Source organism: Corylus avellana, chromosome 1, assembly GCF_965113065.1.
Source record: "Corylus avellana chromosome 1, dhCorAvel1.hap1.2, whole genome shotgun sequence".
Lineage (NCBI taxonomy): Eukaryota > Viridiplantae > Streptophyta > Magnoliopsida > Fagales > Betulaceae > Corylus > Corylus avellana.
The window spans coordinates 15,698,791-15,719,105 of record NC_142490.1 but is presented as its reverse complement, the minus strand read 5'-3'; the positions used below and the strand labels follow the sequence as shown (position 1 = coordinate 15,719,105).

At 35.5% G+C, this 20,315-nt stretch overlaps 2 protein-coding genes across 2 annotated transcripts; both read right to left on the bottom strand.

Moving 5' to 3' along the window:
• Positions 1-1,893: 1,893 nt before the first annotated feature.
• On the bottom strand, positions 1,894-3,261 carry LOC132171675 (germin-like protein subfamily 2 member 4). The gene is made up of 2 exons (XM_059583051.2): positions 2,804-3,261; positions 1,894-2,640 (listed from the first exon to the last, which is right to left on the bottom strand). The coding sequence occupies exons 1-2, from the start codon at positions 2,910-2,912 to the stop codon at positions 2,090-2,092; spliced, it is 660 nt and encodes a 219-aa protein (XP_059439034.2). The 5' UTR covers positions 2,913-3,261; the 3' UTR covers positions 1,894-2,089.
• Positions 3,262-6,946: 3,685 nt separating this feature from the next.
• On the bottom strand, positions 6,947-19,498 carry POL (Protein phosphatase 2C family protein). Its single transcript, XM_059583050.2, has 4 exons — positions 16,701-19,498; positions 10,050-10,163; positions 7,711-7,975; positions 6,947-7,219 (listed from the first exon to the last, which is right to left on the bottom strand). Exons 1-4 carry the CDS (start codon positions 18,927-18,929, stop codon positions 7,104-7,106), a joined length of 2,724 nt encoding a protein of 907 aa, XP_059439033.2. The 5' UTR covers positions 18,930-19,498; the 3' UTR covers positions 6,947-7,103.
• Between the last annotated feature and the right edge of the window lie 817 nt (positions 19,499-20,315).

Sequence of the window (20,315 nt, the reverse complement as noted above, 5' to 3'; positions counted from 1 at the left end):
AGAGCACTCAGCACTCCTCCTCGCAGCATCATCAAATTCATTTTTTTGGTTATTTTGGTGAGGCAATTTAACTAAAATAGTTTAAATGTACATTTTTCAGTCTCATCACTTTAACAAAAAAATAATAATGAGGTAAACAGTACTAACTAAATTTAAAATTTACTATTTACTTACCTATTTATTAAACAAATATATTTTCTCTCTCTTTCCTTTTGCTTTTCTTTTCTCACATTTTTTTCTTTTTCTTTCCCTTTTCTAGGTAGCCTCTCTCCCTTCTCTTTTCTTCTCTCTCCCTCTTGAATGAAATCAAAGTATATATTGTGCCATGTAATTGCATTAAATATTATTACCGCTAAATAATAGTAAAGACGAAAAATTCTTGTCTTTTTTTTTTTTTAAACAGGAAAAAAAAAAAAAAAACCTTTCCAAAATTATATGAGAGTGGAAATAAGCTGACGTTACTAACAATCCAAAATCAATCATGAAAAATATTATCTTCTTCCAACAGAAATTAAAACTAAGAAAATGAAGGAAATCTTTCAAATTTTTAAAAATATTACCGTTAGAATAAGACAAATATTCTTAAAATAGACCATTAACAAACATTCAAAAGTATAAAAGCTAGAGAAAGAACAAACAAATCTTTAAAAAATAATATTTAAATGAAATAGTAAAAGTTGATTGTTAAAGTAGTGAGACTACTGTGAGTACTCTAAAAAGGTGAGTTGTTAAAATAATCAAAAGTTTTGATGAGGCAGTTAGGAATGCTCTTACACTGCGCGATACTGCATACTTTGTTAAGCATTTTAATTAAGTTAAGATATTGCCCATAATAGTTTGGGAAAAATATAAAATGGCCTCCTACACTACCAGCCAGTTGCAAGTGAAGCCCCCAATGTTTAAAATGTAATAAAGTAGCTCCACAAAGTTCCAAAAAATGTCAAATTAGCCACTCTGTTAGTTAGCACTGTCAAATTGGATGAAAAATACAATATGACGACGTTTTTTGAGATTAAGTTACTAAATACCTTTTGAGGAAAAAAAAAACAAAACAAAAAAAAAATCAATTTAAAAAAGGCCCTAAAAAAAGACGTCGTTTGGCTTGAGCTCTTAATCCTCTGTTTTACTCAACTGAAACAGAGACGATCTCCACGATTTATTCATGTTCTGATGCAGTAGTTCCCTTATGTTCCACTTTCGTTAGTTGATGCAGATATTTCGAATTGGGTTTCCTTGCCCCACGGACTCTATCAAGAAATTGGTATCTTCGTTTGCTTTCACCACCCATAAGAAGTTGAAGTTGCTGCTAGCTTGCCTTAGGGCCTATGCCATTTCTGTGAAGAGCCCATGCCATTTCCGCCACAGCCATTGTTATTCTTTAGAGAGAAAGTGAGTGAGGGAGAATCTAAAGAGTGAAAACTCAGAGATGGAGATTAATTAAGAAAGAAAACGTTTAATTCATAAGTTCCTAGCTAGAGTTCACCAAAACGACATAATTTAGTTTTACAGCACCGTGCTGTACTGAAGCGGGATCGATCGAAATAAATTTATAGTCATTCATTGTAGGTTCTCACAGACAGCCACTTTACCTACCCCTACCATAAAATTTACGTTTTAACCACAACCATTATCCATAACAGTTATACCAGAAAAGATGGCCAAAGTAATTTCCATTTCGAATTGTTGAACCAATTAATTAAACTTCACTTAGCTTATTATCATCAAACTAATCACCCACAAAATTCATATTATGAATTCACAACGTATTAAACATTCATATATACCTCACATAACAACTAATTAGCAGACCATGCAGAAGAAGGCCGTCAAATTAATATATATATATATATATATATATATATATATATATATATATATATAGTTAACTCTCTCGGTTTTAAATTACAATATATTTTTTTTATTTCTTCTGCAAGTACAGCATAGCACATTGTTATACAAGTATATATCCTTCGATCTCTTTTTGAGACATTAATGTCTGCGCGCAGTTTACACAGATTACCATATTAAGACTCACATATAGCTAGGGATACACATGCAGATTACCACCACTTGTTCATAGGGAATTGACTTAATTCTTCTTGGGAGCAAGCTTTGACTTGATTTTTTCAATCTCCTTGGTACCAACCTGAAAGGCCTTTGTCAACACATCGTCTGGGACGGAAGGTGTTGCCGTGAAAAGTGTTGCAGCAATGGATTGGGTGCCAGGCAATTGGCTATTGAAGGCGGAGATCACAGAGGCGGGCTTGTCGCCGTTGTTCTTCTGAAAATGAACGAGAGCCTTTGGGAACACGAAGATTTCACCTTTCTTGATGTTCTTGGACACCAGCTTGTTTGCTGTAGTGATGAAGCCTACGTCCAATTCGCCTTCAAGAACGAATACAATCTCTGTGGCACGCGGGTGCGTGTGAGGAGGGTTAAGCCCACCATCAGGTGCGTAGTCAATGCGAGCCAGTGACACCCCCAGCGTGTTGAGACCTGGAATCTTGTCCACGTTTCCCGCTGTTACAATTGATCCAACTGAGTTGTTAATAACTCCTGCCTTAGCCAGGCCGTCGAAGAAGAAATCAGCTGCCGCAACGTTTGCCTCGTCCTTGCATGCAAACCCATTCACCTTTATCCCTATTACATATATATATCATAACAAAACAACTCAGTCCAAGAGTTAAGACAAACAAACAGCCCCATGATTTGGTCTTAGCTAGGCTTATATAGCAGTTAAAAATATAAATAGGCCTTTTTTTCCATTCAGTCGTCGAGGTTAGCTACCAAATCAACATCTTACCTGAAGAGGGAAGAGCAACGCAGACATCCTGAAGATTGTCAGGATCGGATGCAACGGTGCTGGAGATTGCAGTAAAGACGATCAGATATGCAACAACATTAGCAACCATCCTTGGAAATTTCAAAGGGGTGGCAAAGAGATTAATTGATATATTAGCTAGTGAAACTAAGAAAAGATCAGTTGAATCTTTGGTTTGAATATGGAGAAAGAATGGCCAGGCTGCTTTATACACACACACACACACACATATATATATATATATATATATATAAAGAACGAATGGTCGTTACAGATAGAGAGACTCTGAAGTCTGATGTGATGCTCAAGCAGAGATGGAGTAGGATTTCAACTTAAATGACAAGCAATAATCCGAATGAAGAGCCATATATATTAAAATTATTTTTCATTTGTTTCATGGAGCAAAGAAATGATGAAGAAGACAGCTACGTACATCGATCGATCTTAATGTTTCTGGTTTCTTTTCTTTGTTGTTGTTGTTGTTGTTATTATGATCATAGACTGTTATGTGTTGGTTAAACTTCACAAAACGAAGCAATATGGGTGGGAAAAGCTAACTGCCAGCCTGCCGGCATTAATTGAACAAACTTACTAATTAAGGGACAACTTTAGGAGCGACACAACTTGAAACCAAACACAACAGCAAATTTCCATGTAACCCTTTCCCCGTTTTGCCTTTAAAAAAACAAAAAAAAAACACAACACAACAGCAAAAGCAAATTCAACGAGCTAGGACCGCTAGGTTAGGTTGGTGAGAGATGGTAACGTGATAAAGACATAAAGCAACTTAATTTGCTCCGTACAGTCAAAAAGACGTGGCGGAACATTTTGCACAATTTATAATTACCGAAGAAATATATATATATATATATATATATATATATATATAGTAGCTAGCGAACGCTGGCATCGTCCACCAAACTTAATTGAGACAACTCGCAGATGGTACAGCACAACTACTGCATTGTTTCCCCTTCACTTTCGTAGTATTAATTATATCCATGTGTTCATTTTCAAAGTTTCTCCGACACAAAAAATAACTTTGTGTATAATGCAAATAAACAGAGTTTAGTCTTTGTCACGTACGAGGAAAAATGCATACAAACTAATTCTGTATTCCAGCATTAGATCATAAAGTAATATGCAGCTGCCAGCTAGTAAAGGGCAAAAGAATAGAAATCTGCCTCTAATTGCCTTATCGATAGGGGTGTCAATGCGGGCGGTTTTTTAACCGCCCGCTAACCGCCTAACCGCTATACATATAACATAATCACTTCATCATTAAATCACAATTTTTTTTTAAAAATAATTAAATCACAATTTGAGTATTAATATATTATCACTATAATTTATATGATTATATCACATGATCAATTGATCATTAAATCATTTGATTATATAATAACAAATTATACATATATAATATGACATAACTCATAAGTATACCAATTCATACTAATACAACAATTAAATATCTAGAGACTTATTTACAATGTATGTTATAAACTTATAAGTCTATATATGTTATAAGTCTATATAAGTCTACATATGCACATGAATAATATAAATGTCTAATATCAATACTTAATCATATGATTCAATGACAATTCAAATACTTTATTCAAGACTTCAAGTGAATCATATTACTAATGTACAATGATGATATGATTCGTATAATATCAAATTAAGTAATTGACATTGGATTAAACAATGATCAATGTGTTACTTATAAACACAATTTAAGTATTAATGTATTATCATTATAATTTTAGTAATTTATATATTATCACTATAATTGATATGACTATATCACATGATGACTTGATCATTAAATCATATGATTATATAATAATAAATAATACATATATAATATGACATAACTCATAAGTCATAAGTCTACAAGTTAATCATATGATTCATGTACAATGATAATCACAATTGATTCAATTGAATTAAACAATATATTACTTATAACTACAATTTAATAAAAGCACTATTAGATATTTTAGGAATTTAGGATTTAAGAGTTTGAACATTACCATTTACTATTAGATATTAAGTTCAATTCAAAGAAAAAAGATTATAAGTAAATATGATAATAATTTAAATAATTAATCATATGATATAATTTAATGAGATTATATGATTATATAATATCAAATTAAGTAATTGACATTAGATTCAACAATGTGTTACTTATAATCACAATTGAAGTATTAATGTATTTTTTGAACATTTTTTAGAAAAAGAAATTTAACCATTTTTTGAACAATTTTGAATTTTTTAAACCATTTGTAATAATTTTTTTTTTAAATTGAATCATTGATAGTTAATAGTTTTACCCTTGAACCTTTTTTTTTAAAAAAAAAAAACTCAAAATCACTCAGCACAATAGCCTCTCTCAAACTCTCATTGTGACACCGTCTCAACTCTCGTCTCTCAACTCTCTCAAGCTCACTGTTGCTTCTGAATCCGCATTTAGCACCGGTGGGCGTATATTGGATTGCTTTAAGAGTTCATTGTCTCCACTTACTGCTGAAGCCTTGACTTGCACACACAATTGGATAAAGAACCGCCTAAGCAATGCCAAGTTGGAGGAGCTTTTGACATAATTGGATGAGCTAGGTAAATGTTTATAAATTAGTTATTTGCAACTTCATTTAGTTTTCATTATTTATTAATTTATTCTAATTATTTATTCATAGATGTGACTCAACCTTCAAGTTCAAGTGCTGCTTCATCTTTTGCCTAGTGGTTTGTTAGTAACGAAAGTTATCATTTTTTGAATTGTCATAGTATTTTAATCACAATACAATTATATTAAGCACGTTTTGATATGTGTACATGCTTGTACCTTAATATTATTATGTTTAAGTTTATAACTTTTTCTTCTTTTGATGTTAACATAATTTGCTAGAGGACCAAATGAGAGGATTGATGAAGTTTTAATGTTTTATTTGTATCATTTAATGTTTTATTTGAACTTATTTTATATGTTTTGTGTTGAACTTTTTTTATATTTTTTTTATACTTTGTGACAGTTGTCTGAATTCTGAACTTTTTTTTTATATGTTGTGTTGAATTTTTTTTTTTTTTTTTTTTTTTTATGTTGTTTTTTTTTTTAAACAAAAAAAAAAAAAATGTTCACCGGTTATGATTTAATATTTAAGGAAAATTTTTTAAAGTACAAGTAAATGTAAATTTTGCGTCAGATATTTTTGATTTTCGAATATGAGCTCTTTTTATAGCAATTGGGCCCAAGAAGACACTAAAAAAAATTTAAATTTTTTTTTTAAAAAAAAGGTCCAAAAAAGCCCCCCCCAAAAAAAAAAGCCCCAAAAGGCCTAAAAAGCCAAAAAAAAAAAAAAAAACTCAATTTTAAAAAAACGGTTAACCACTAAGGCGGTTACGGTTAGCGGTTATTGCCCGTAACCGCCTTGACACTTCTACTTATCGAAATGTGTTTTGGCATCTAAAGTAGCATAAATTAGTGTGGCAATGACATAGCACACTGGGTCTATTCCTCAATCTTCTAGCCGTAATCTTTCCCTAGTGTCTCAATTGACCAGTCAAATTAACTCTATCTGAAGAGCAGAACTTCATATAGGCAGAAGGGGAAGTGGGATTAAGCTGGGCACCTACCTGGTAACCATGGCTTCTTGAATGCTGAAAATTTATGAAGTGATTCATGAGCATATCCAGCATATGTTCTGAGTCATCTCTTATAGATAAATATAGTTATTATGATTTTTTTTTTTTTTTTTTTCAAAGAGACGCTTCAAAATATAAGTTTTTATAAAATTTGCTACAATAAATTTTCACATATACATGAAAGTCTATGTAGCACCTAATAAGATTTTTTTATTCTTATATATATATATATTCAAAGAAAGTAGAGAGTTGAATAGATGTTTTTGTTAGAGATTGTAGTAAAAAACCTAATAGCCCAACAAAAAGTAACATTTTGAGTAGGTAAAATGATCATTGCTAGAGATGCTCCAAGGTGGCAGCCTTTTAGCAACATGGTAATGGTTAGATCATCCTGCCCTATATTACCAATATTAAACATTAAGGAGGAAGAAAGAAACAAAAGGAAAACTTCTATTTCAAAAAATGTCCAGACACTGATTCTGATTTCTGAAATGCATAAATGATTTACTCCTTGCCTGAAAATTGTGACATTGTTTGTTGATGCAATGTGCAAACGTGAAATAACCTAGCAGAGAGAGAGAGAGGAACCAAAAATGAACAAAAAATTAAAATAAAAAATAGATGTAAACAATTATCCAGATGATCTCCAGATCCTTCCCTCCAGTGAAACAACCATAACAGAAACATCATCATGATATTTGCGTCGATCCCCATGAGGAATATCCAGCAGTTCATGAAAATCCATTCCTGCAAACAATCATCAAGAAGCACTCATAAGAATGACAGAGAAGAGCAGACATCAATTACTACCGTTTTCCATTAAAATTTTCTTTCATGTAATTCCTCTTTTCTTTTTCTTATTGGAACGCATGCATTTTCCCCCAATCGGTTTTTAATTTGGGAAACAAAAGCTCAAGCAAGAGCGTAGCACCTCTAGCTTTCAAATAATGAAGCAACAAAGCATACACAATGATATCAACTCTCTCTGTAATGGCTTCAAAAAGTCAAACAAATCATACTACGGTAAAAGAAATTGAGCAAGGAAATGTGCTTAACGAACATACACAAGGAAGGTGTGCTACCCTGCAATCCATGCATATCAAACTGAAAAAGACTACATTCTATTTACTGCCATCCCACTGAAGATTTTCCTTTTTCTTTTCTTAAAAGTATCATCCGATCAAAGCTTACATGGAGTGATAACAAAATGAAAAAGACTAGTACATCAATCAACTGACCATTCTTTTTGGCAGCACGGAAGAGAAGCTCTGCGATTAGGTACTGAGCAGGATCCCCTTCAGGAACATTTTCCATGAACCAAGTGACATGAGCAACTACCTCTTCATTGCTAAAGTACTGGTAAAGTCCATCAGAGGAGAGTACCAGGAATCGATCACTCGAGGAAAGTCTGTGGTGAATAAGGGAAGGAATGCAGCTGACATAAGGAACAGTTCCCAGATAATCAATCCGAAACATCTCCAGCAGAGCCTCGTTACAAATTGGCTGCACCCAACAAGTGAAACCATAAAATTGTTCAATTAATTTTCTACATAAATGCAATGACACAAAGCTAAATAAAAGAGATGGGTTGTAAACGTATGATCTGCAAAGGTAGACATCAATGACACTCCTTTCAAGGAAATGAAGGATGCACAGTAGTCTTAGTTCAACACTTAAGAGTCATATGATCTCAACTTTATTGTAGTCCCATATGCACAGTAGCCTGAAGATGCATTATAAGCCAAGTAACTCTTGGAAAAAAGCACAACCAGATGGAAGCAAACCAGAGTAAACTGTCTAACAAGGAGCTTAAATTCAGACAATTCACATATTCCACAGCAAAATATAAAAATATATTGTTTAGATATGCCTTCATTTGTTGAACTGCTTTTGCACAAACATCACACAGAATGCCACCCAACAATGGGCACACAGTGTCAGACACTGACGGCTGAAAGAGAAATTGTGACTATTGTTGTATGTCTGGAGAGTGTCAGCAAGAGTTTGACGCAGCACAAAGACTTTGAAATGACTTAGGTAACAATCATGTTACCAGAAAGTTTAAAACAGAAACCATTATTAGACAAACAACCAAACCAACTTCTTTTTCAAAGCTCTAAAAATGTTTTTTTAACCCTTACTGCTTAAACAGTTTCTGCTCAAGTCGTTAGCAGCAACCATTTTGTGTGTTTGTAATATAGATATGGAGATGGTGCATCTGTATGGTAATTAAAGTTTCAAGAAAGAGAGCAACTGCAAGGCTTCAAAAATATTAAATCATATTATTCAAATTATATGCAGATAAGCACTATTACATGACCCACACATAAATGTGAAAAATATTTATATTTATTTAACACTAATTGGTTTCTTGCATTATGTTCTGCATTAGGCTTAGCACCTATGGCTGTGGTTGCACACACACTGAAATGTGTGCCTCGAATAATGCAGTACCTCCACATTTTCACCATGATAAGTTCCAGAGCAAAAGCATATTTGATAACTCTTGTCAGAATTCTACATTTATTACCACAATTGCATTTAAGAAGCACTCTTTCTGATATTACAATGTTGTTCTGCTTTCCGTAAGGCATACTAATAACTAAACTACTAAAGCATTTCTATTATTGATCCTTAGGAGACATTATATGCATGTAAAATCATGTAGAGTTGTCCAAGATGGATTACAGCAAATAGATGGGCTTTTTTGCCCTTCCTGAAAAATGGATATAAATCAAAATGTAAAATCATGCACTAGCAGATATAATATATACAGGATTATAGTGCCGCAATTAAGGCATGACCCAAATCAAGTTCAACTTGATTCAGCACACACTGGAAAGACTACAAAATCATGATCTATGGTTTGACCACTCCTACAACCAGGTAACTCCAACATCAAGGAAGAAAGACATAAAAGAGAGAAGTGTAGATATCCAAAATTTATCAGTGAATATATAAGATTTGTTCCAAACCATCATTTTATTTATCGCTTTTGCTATCATTTTTATTGGTAGATTATAGTTATTTTTTGTATTAGTAAATAACTCCCTCACAGGATTTGTACCCATCCACCAACTCACCAACCATTCTTATGGAAGAATTACAGCAGCATCTGGCCAAAAGGCCACAGGCACGATGAGTTTAATTATTGGTTAGCATGTGTGAAAATTAGATAATACTATATAAGAGAAAAACAAAAGATAAAAGGATACTGAGACATAAGTTTAAATGAGATTGAGAATTCTTTGACTATGAGAAAAATGTTCAACTAATTAGACAAAATTTGGGAGAGAGAGTTTCAATCGGAAGAAAAAAAAAAAAAAAAGGCCTCTTTCGGAATAATATAATGTATGCATCATGTTTTCCTGGTTGCATTTCATCCTCTATTCTCCAGAATCTAAGCAACCTTGCGAGTTATCCCAAGCATATATGCAAAGGCACATATGGATACAGACATAATATTTACATACTATAACTGCAATTGTGTTGAAGCATTCAAAGAAATAAAAGTTCCTAAGATGTTGTGGCCAAGAAAGAACTTTTCAGATAGGTTAAATTTACAAAAGCAACTGACCCTCTTCAGGAACCCAGCACCAAATGCTCTGGTGACTTTCAATTGCCCCTTCACTCGATCATTAAATACAGCCTGGTTGTCATCCGGATGTTCAGCCCTAATTCTAAAAACTTCCTGCAAGAAAATAAAAGATCTCAACTTGTTGGTACATAAAAACTTCCTGCAGCACAAATTGCTCTTCTTTGATTTATATCTGGTTTTAGATATATCCATTAACTAAAATTTAATTTGATTGCGTCATAAATCATAAATGAAAGTAGATTATTTGAAGTCTATCTTAATTGATGAAGAAACTGCACACAATGCACACAACTAATTGGTTGAACCACTAGTAGTAGGGCTGTTAAACGAACAGAGCCGCTCGCAAACAAGTTTGGGCTCAACTCGGATAAACTCGACTTGGTCTTGGTTCATTTAATAAATGAGCAAATTGCGAACACAAAAATGTGCTTGTGTAATATATTATATTATACTAATACTAAGTTAGTAACCATATGGAATATAGTTGATAGAAAAACGAGGAAAATAATTCCAAATCCCAATCATAGAGTGACACATAATTACCGTTCCAACGGAGGGAGCCATTAGAGGATTGAAGATGAATTGCCACGGAAGCATCCCTAAGGCAAGCAATGTTATACAACTCCGGAAATGTTGCCTTAAAGGGCCATTCCCAACACCACACGTCGTACCAAAAACTAATCCTGGAGCCATCACCCACCATAAACTAGAAAATCTAGAGAACTCCTCCTATCATTTCCTAATGAACTTCCAGAAACCCACCCCATAAGACCTAGAGACTTCATTAGAGCCCCACTCACCCCACTAAATGCCATATTTAACAACCACTACCCTTCTCTCCTAGGCGTAATGCCATAACCACTTCCCTAAAAGGGGTCGGTTGAAAATGTGCAAATTTCAAAGCCCCCTCAATGATGGAAGAACATACCTTCAGTCATCTCACCATGTGGAATTTGACCTCTTCACCCATACCTCCCCACAAGAAATTCCACTACAACTTCTCATATTTGATTCTCAATGCTAGCTAGGAGGGGGAACAATGACAAGAAGTAGGTAGGCAAATTAGATAAAGTGCTTTTTATTAAGGTAATCCTACCACCTTTAAACAAGTACAACCACTTCCAACCAGCCAAACAACACTCCACCTTCTCAATAATGTCATTCCAAATAGGTTCGGCTTTAAAAGAAACACCCAAAGGAAGACCAAGGTACTTCATAGGCAAAGACGAAACCCTGCAATCCAAGACTCTCCATCAAGTACAACGATACCATCCTCCACACATCTAGAACTGAGCGGCTACCCAATTGACCTCGCCAACAATCTAACATGTACCACCCTTGTAGGCATAAGCTAGTCGACTCCGAACAGGGTAAAGATCGCACTCCATAATTCTCTTGCTACTTCGCAATGGAGTAAAAGATGATCAATAAATTCCCCGCTCCTCCTACACATATAACACCATTCCACCACTATGACTCCTCTCTTTCTCAAATTATCCAATGTCAAAATATTCGCATGAGAAGCTGTCCACACAAAAAAAAATTCACAATGACAAACAACAGTGGAAACAGAGGATCTCCTTGTCTCAAGCCATGAGAACTACTAAAAAAATTCGATGGCTGTGTTGTTCACTAACACAGAAAAATGTACCAACAAGATACAATGGGCTATCCAAGTACACCATTTCCCCCCAAAACTACTCCTTGGCATGTACTGCGGAAAATTCCAATTAACATGATAGTAAGCTTTTTCTAAGTCTAATTTGCAAAGCACACCTTACTCCCCACATTTTATAATACTATCAAGGCATTCATTAGCAATGAGAACATGGTCTAGGATGTGCTTTCCCCGGATGAAGGCATTTGGAGACTTAAAATAATTTCCTCCACAACATATGTAGCCTATTAGCTAAAACATTGGCAATAATTTTGTAAATGCTACTCACCAGGCTAATTGGGCGAAAATCCTTGAAATCAATGGCCCCATAAATCTTCAAAATAAGAGTAATGAATGTAGCATTTAGGCTTCTTTCAAAATTCCCTCTAGCATGGAAGTCATGAAAGACCTTCATAAGGTCTTCTTTTAAAACATCCCAACAAGCTTGGAAGAACATCATAGAGTAACTATCGGGGTTCCGCGCATTGTCACCATTCATATCTTTCACCACCTCCAAAACCTCCCCTTTCTCAAAATCTCTCTCCAACCAATTGGCCTCAACCTCACCAATATAGGCCAAAAGAAAGGTCGTCTAGCATAGGCCGCCAACTAAATTGCTCTGTATACAAATTTTTGTAAAATTGGACAATGTGCTCACTAATCTCCACCCAATCGGTAGAAATTGTACCATCAACTAACAAAGAATCAATGGAGTTTTTTCTTCTATTAGATTTGGTTATTATGTGAAAAAACTTTGTGCGCATATCACCCTCCCTTAACCACAAAGCCCTAGATGTTTGCCTCCAACTCACTTCCTCCGTGAGAATGGAGCTCTCTATCTCACTTAACACCTTTGCCTTTTTCAATCTCTCCTTCTCACCTAATGCCCTCTCTTCTTCAAAGATTGCAAGAACTCGTAACTCTTCCAAAAGGATCTTTTTCTTCCTCCCTACACTGCCCAACACATCCCCGTGCCATCTTCTTAAATCAACTCTCAAAGCCTTGAGCTTGCAGGCCAAAATGAAGCTCGGCAAACCTTGAAAGTGATAAGAGTCCCACCACTGTCTCACCCTATCCACAAAACCCTCAGACTTTAGCCAAATGTTTTCAAAATTGAAGTATCTACTACCTCTTTGAAAGTCACTGCAGTCAAGAAAGATCGGAAAGTGGTTTGAGCATAGTCTAGGAAGCTTCCTCTGGGACAGACCAGGAAATTGGGCTTCTCAAACCGGAGAAACAAGAAATCTATCAATCCTTAACCAAGAGGGTGTATCCTGATTATTCAACCAAGTAAACGTTCCACCAACAAGAGGAAGGTCCATCATGTCATGATAAAAAATGAAAACAAAGAACTCCACCATGGTTGCGCAAAAACGAGCTTCTCCCAATCTCTCACTAGGGAAACAGGTGACGTTAGAACCAAACAATTCATCCTAAAGAAGCCTTTTATCCCCACCAGAATTAGGACAATAAACACCCCCAAAAGTACGAGAGAAGTGATCCTCAAAGTTTCTAAACGAAACAACTAGGATGAACTTCCCCACACACTCGTCAATTTTTTCTACCACTCTCCTATTCCACATAATCAAAATGTTACTGGAAGCCCCTTTGGAGGCCAAACAACACCAATCCAAATGATGGCAACCCCACAAATTACGAACTACACTGCGAGACACGACCTCTAGCTTAGTTTCTTGAAAACAGACAATATCAACTTTCCACTATCAATCATTTATCCCCCTCATTAAATCCTCTCACATTCCAAGATGATCTTTTAGGCTTCATTAAAAATTGAGAACGTAAACCTAATTACCCTATATAAGTATTAAAGTATATCTTACAAATTATACATTTAGGATAATAACATATTAATAAAAATGATATAGCACCATGTAAGAATATTAATTATATAGCATTATTACATTAAATGTTTTGCATTTAAATATAATAAATTCCTATACATATATTTTTTTTTTGATAAGTTGCCTGCTTAATTTAAAAAATTAGTTATATGATAATTAGTTATATGAATATAGGATTTAATAAATTAGTTAGTGTATATATATACGAATTATAACTATAAGTTTTTTTTTTTGATAACGTGGAACCCCTTCAAAGCAGGGCCACTTCGTGTACCCACTCTTGTTAGGTAAACCTCGGACCCGAGTAAAGCGCCATCTCCACACGGATTAGGTAATACTCCGGCTTTACCGGTGGACTAGCCCCAAATAATTGTTTGCATCCAAGAGGATTCGAATTATAATTATAAGTATATGAGATATAATATAATATATATAACTATTTTTTTTTGATAAGTAATATAATATATATAACTATATAAGTATATCATATAATAGTATATAGTATTAGTATTATATGTGGCCCAAAAACTTGCACTTATTCATAAAATAAAAAAATAAAAAATAGAAAAGCACCTAAGCATAATTGAGAAGATGATGTTTGCTTAGCCGTGCGACATCAAGTTATATCCTTACGTACCATATTGTTGGTCCTTCCAAAATATTACCCAATTAAATATCTGAAAGACATAGTTTTTTGCCAAACTATTATGAGCCAAACATCTAGTCCAGTGAACAGTCCTTCACTCTTTCAGATTGGAACCACACAACTAGAAACAATATTCCCTCAATTGAAAGTGGATTATACAAGAAGTAACTAAAGAAAAAGATAAGCAGCACATTTAAGCAAAGCAAAATGTTCATTCTTTTACATTTATCTAAACTATATTCTATACATAGAATCTATTAAATTACCACTTATCTCAAAAACTTAAGTTGATACCATCACGCGTGGGCTCAAACTCTATTTCAATAGGTGATGCCAAGCACGTAGAATACTTAAATGGAAGGTGAATAGTAGAGTTAGGGTTCAAACTCATGACATTTAACTTTGATACCATGTTAAATTACTATTTATCCTACAAGCTTAAGCTGATGGGAAGAGATAAATTTAATCATTTAATCAAATACTTTAATAGAATCGAAGCTCGAAGATTGCATTTTCTTTTTGAACTATATTTTGTACAAGTAAAAAGTTCTTTTTCTTTTTTCAATCTAACGGCTTCAACGCATCGAAGACTGCATTTTCTCGATCATTGGACAAATTTCACACAGAATCTAAGATGACACTTGTAATGGACAATTTTGAAAACACAACAATCATGTTTTTCGGTAATTCATGATCACACTGATGCGGCCCTTTTCCTTACAACCGGCCAAAGAACATCACAATTTTTATTCATTGTACATGAGGTAAGAACCGAGATCCAACTTGAATCATCAATCTTCCTTGAGATGAAGTAAGAATCAAGATCCAGCTAGAATAATCAATCTTCCTTGAGATGAATTACAACAAATCCTGCTCTTTGCTTAACAAACAAAAGACTCTAGGCATTTGCCTCACTTGCACCTGTCCTCACCAGACGGATGAAGCTCACAGAATACAAAGTCGATCAAAACCCTGGGAGTGCGAACCTTAAGCAAGACTTCAAGGTCTTCGAACCAATGCATCGAGACCAAAGGGATCAAAATGAATTTTGGCACCAAACAAAGACTTACTAATTTATCCTTTCCTCCCAAATCCCACATTGGGAAGGTGCAAAATAATCCCACAAGAGAATCCCTATAGAAAGGGAAGCTAATGCTTGGGTTTGTAAATCTAAATAACTTGTGCATAGCACGCCTAGCTTGATGCATGAATGAAATATTAATATTTGCCACATTTTTAACTTTCAGATTCTTAATTCAATTATTTAAGAATCATAATTTATAATAAAAATATCTCAAGCTTGAGCCAATCGTGTACTCATTTGGGGGCTCGGCTAGGGACCCTTACTAAGTTCGAGCCAAGCTTGAACATGACTAGGGTCTCAGTGAGCAGAGTTTGAACAGGTCTCCAAAACTCAGCTCGAGTTCGAGCCAAGTTTGAACACATATCTAATGTAGTCGAGCCGAGTCCGAACATGCAATACTCGACTCGTCACAGCCCTAACTAGTAGGCATGGGTTTGGCAGCCAAATTCTGCCAATTAGATCTATTTTTTTTATAAGTACAATTTAGATTTAAGTAATAGGCACAACAGAAAGACCAGTTGTTGTTTGAGCAAATGACTAACTACTGTTCTAGTGTAATGACAAATAGTCCATAAGCAAATGTGAAGTACATAAAAACTGGGAATTAAATCAAAGGCATAATTTACAAGGTATATATTATATTATATATTATAATATAAATTTATATTATATAATTTATAATATATATTATAATATAAATTTATATTATATAATTTATAATATAAATTATAAGATGTATTATATAATTTAGATAATATACAACAAAAAAGTTAATTCTAAGATGAAGTGGACAGTTTGGCAGCCATGGTCAATAAGTTCTACAAATGTGGCATTCAAATGCACAAATACTCATGAGAACAGGGGTAAAACACCGTTTTACAATTTACAAAATAACTGAGAAAGTAAAATAAATACATCTAGAGCCCTGTGGTCCCCTTGGGTTTCCAATCAATTTTTGTAACCGATTATTTTAATCAACTATTACCATTCATTTCCTGTTCCAATCATTAACAGAATTGGTCACATGAGATATGTAGGACTCCACACACTCACTCAACAGCAACTTTCTTTAATCACATCTCCTGCAGTATACAACTGTTCTCATGTGACTAATTTGCTTGAACGATTTCAATAGAAAGTGTAAAGAAGTAATTGATTAGAACAATTGCATACAATATCTTTGTGATTAAAAGAACTGGAAACTCAATCGGTGTTAATAGAATTGCATAAAATGAAAAGGGGCACATAGGTACATTTTACGCAAAAAATGTAACAGAGAAATGTCAAAGATAGAATACACAAATCAAAATGACATAAATTTTTTATAGAAAAATCAAATAACAGTAACAAAATTAAATCGTTAAGAAAATTGGAAACACACCTCTTCAACACTTGTGCTGTGATCGGTGGAAAGCTGTACTGCTCTCATTTTCAATCTGCATAACGAAACCTCTCTGCTTTTATTTATCTTGCTAAGCTGACTGTTCTGATTATGCATTGGAGAATCCTCCGATATTCTGTCCAACTCCATACGCACTAATGACTCTCTGGATCTATTCCTATGTCTCACATCATCTTTACTTGGATTAGGATAACGGTCATTTGGTCTTTCTTGAGCCAAGATCACACGGCTATCCCCTAGGTTCATGACATAGACATCTTGATCCTTCATTAACATTACTAGAACACATGACCCCATCAAAGCAAGCTCCGGATTTTTGTCAAGAGCCTTTTCCACCATTTCCATGTAAGCCTCTTCGGTTCTTTCAAGAGCTCGAGCCATTGCTCTTAAAACCGTATCGTGATCAATAACACCAGATTTGCATCTCCTAATAGGCCCCGAGGGCTCCACCATTCTTTCATCAACAAAACTCTCCTCTCTGTGCCAATCATAACTCCAAGGAAAAAGTTTCTTACGCAAGGACTTTTGCTTCCGATACATTTTTCTAATCTTTGAACTGATTAATGACTTTCTAGTATTCTGCCTTTGCCTTGAAACAGAAAGAGCAGTTACAACACTATGATTAGCGGATTCGACCCTAACCCCTACGTCTTCACCCGAAGTAGTGGGATCTTCACCCCGATGGCTACAACTATCTCCTTTGGGGTCCAACGAGCAAGACCTTGCCTGATTTTCTTGTAAGTTTTGCCTAGAATCCAAAGTTTCTTGGCTCAATTGACAATCCCATGAAACCTTTCTTCGGTTCCCGACTTCCAAGACTAAATTAGAACCTTGTCCATCCCAAGGCTCCATCTGAAGTAGCTCATAAAGCCGCATACTTTTTCTGCCTTGACCACTCGAGTTTGCAGCTGGCACAGAAACAGCTGCAGTTCCTGAGATGCAGGGCTTTTCACAACTGGGTTCGACACCCATCCTAACTTCTTCATTTTCCTCAACTATTTCACAGTTAGAAGATTGACCTCTAACAAATTGATGTCTGCACACATCCTCTAAACCACAATAAATTATTTGACTTGAATCAGGATTCGGCTGGTCCACCTTGCTGGACTCTGAAGCTGCTTCTCTATGTCCAGCATTATGGGGTTCAGGTTTCAATGGATCGATAAGAGGTTTGTCTTCATAATCCCAAAGCAGTCCTTCCAGTTCTCTGTCTATTGCTTTATAAAGATGGCTCATCAGAAACTCTGGTGCGTCTGGCCCACTAAAACCATCATATATCCCAATAAACAACCATCCTTGTTCTTCCGAAAGCACAACTTGAACTCTATCTTCACCAGCCTTGCCATGAGCCCATTGCAGGTTGTGAATACATCTATACTCCCCTTCAGATTGCACACCTTCAGGACAGTTTCGTGAGGCATCTGCTCGAAACTTTGGCTCCTTAGGATGCCAGGCCAATTGAGACACCGGGTGCAAGAAAAACCGTTGCATCCAACTAGGCCCCCCGGAATGTTTTGAGAAGGTCCGGGAGAAAGTGTTCCTCACAGGCCCGCTCACACTCCTCATGAGACGTTGGAGGCCTGGTCTTCTCCGAATGCGTGCAAGTGGTGCAGAGAAGTTAGATTTATCAGTAGCATCAAGTGGACCAGACATTACACCCTTCTCAATCGGCCCGGACATGAAACCACCTCCCCTTTCCAAAGGACCAGAAGCAAAACCTCTCTCAAGCGGCCCAGACATGAATCCATTCAATGGTCCAGAGCAATGAGGTACAGGCTGCAAAGGGATTGCGGCAAATGAGGAGGTGCTTTCAAATGATGCAGCGGGCTCTTGGACATCACTGGCAAACAGTGCACTCTGGTTACCAGTCCGAGCCGTAGAAACATTGGCACTGACCGATGCCCCTGAGATGGTTTTAAATGTGGTTTCTGGGACGCTCTTGTATGTTCTGTGTAACCCCGAGGCATCATCTATCATGTCATGTCTAAATGACCCACTTAACGTTTCAGAATCGAGGGTACTCGAATCAACAGTATACCTTTCAGAGTTTGATGGGGTAATGGCAGGAGATTCAAAAATTGATGGCCTAACGTAACAGAAGGAATGGCCTAATCCTTCATCTAGTGGCTCTAAGAACTCTAAATCAACGCCATTTTTCCCATTGAAAGGCACAAAACAACCGACAACACGAGAAGTTCCGTTGCCCATTACTTACTTTCACAACTTATAACAGATACCTCTGAGATGGAGGGTTTGTGCAACTATGCACCATGAACAAATATAGAATAAAAGAGTTGAGCCGAATTAGCAAAAGCCCAAGAAACCCCCCAACCACCTTATTATTGCTCCGGTGCCTATGCATCATCAAGTTGTCGGACTCAAAGCATCAAAGAGCCTCTAGTGTTTTTCAAAGAGCATAGACCCAACTTTTTGTGCATCACTCGGTGCAAACCAGCTAAATTCTCTCATCAATTAGAAATAGCAAGCAGAAAATACCGAAACAAAGCAACAACTATAAACGGTAAAATGCCATGATCTGACCTTGTGGGTAGTGGTAAAGCTACTAAAGCAGGAATAAAGCAGTGGATCGAGCAGAGCCGAAAACAGATCTAGGAGCGCCAAAGGACAGTGAATCAGCGAATGGAACACATCAGAATCAAACAAAGACGCAAACCCATTTCAGATATATCTTTGTGGAATCTGACAAATATCCAAATAAGAGAAAGCAATACCCACATGATTGAATCATGCAGACATACACAACTGTGCAAGAGCCAAAAAAAAAAAAAAAAAAAAAAAAAAAGCTAGGAGAGCATTCCAAGAGAATTAAAAGAGACTCAGAGAAAAAGAGTTTCGGTGAGAAATCAAGGATTGAGAGTTGGAGTGTGCATTTTGACTAGTTGGGGAGAGAAGAGGAAGAGAGCAGAAAATGCGGTTTTTGGGTTGAAACATATTTATATATTAAAAAAAAAATACTAAAAAAATTGGGATTTGGTCTGATGATGGAGAATCAAAGTTGAGTTCATCAAGGAGGGTCTCTTTCTTGGGGTTTTCAAATGTTTTGGGAGGGTAAAAACTATAAAAAGAAACCACGCCCATATATATATATATATATATATATATATATATATATAATATTACGCTGAGAAGTGAGAACATACATTACATTACATTACAATTTACATGGGTTGGGTTCTTTTCTTTTTCGTAATTTATTAATTTTCTAACAAATGATTGGTTGTGTAATGGTGCTGTTGGAGTCAATAAGTAAGCACTAACCCCATCATCATGCTCATCAATGAAATCGGATAGTTGGGGATGCAGTGGGGACGCCAATGCCATCCCCCTTTCTTCTCTCTCTCTCTTTTTTTTTTTCTTCTCCTAGCTCAAAGTTTTACCACAATTTTTTGAAATATAATTATAAATCACGAATACATGTCACCGTGTCAACACTCAACAGATGGTAATCAGGTCTCCAATGGGTAGTTCAATCGACTGTGAATCACGCCTCATGAAATAAAAATCACTAGTTCAAATCCCTATTTCTCCTTTCGTGTGGACATGTAAAAAAAATGGTAATTCAGGACAAAAACT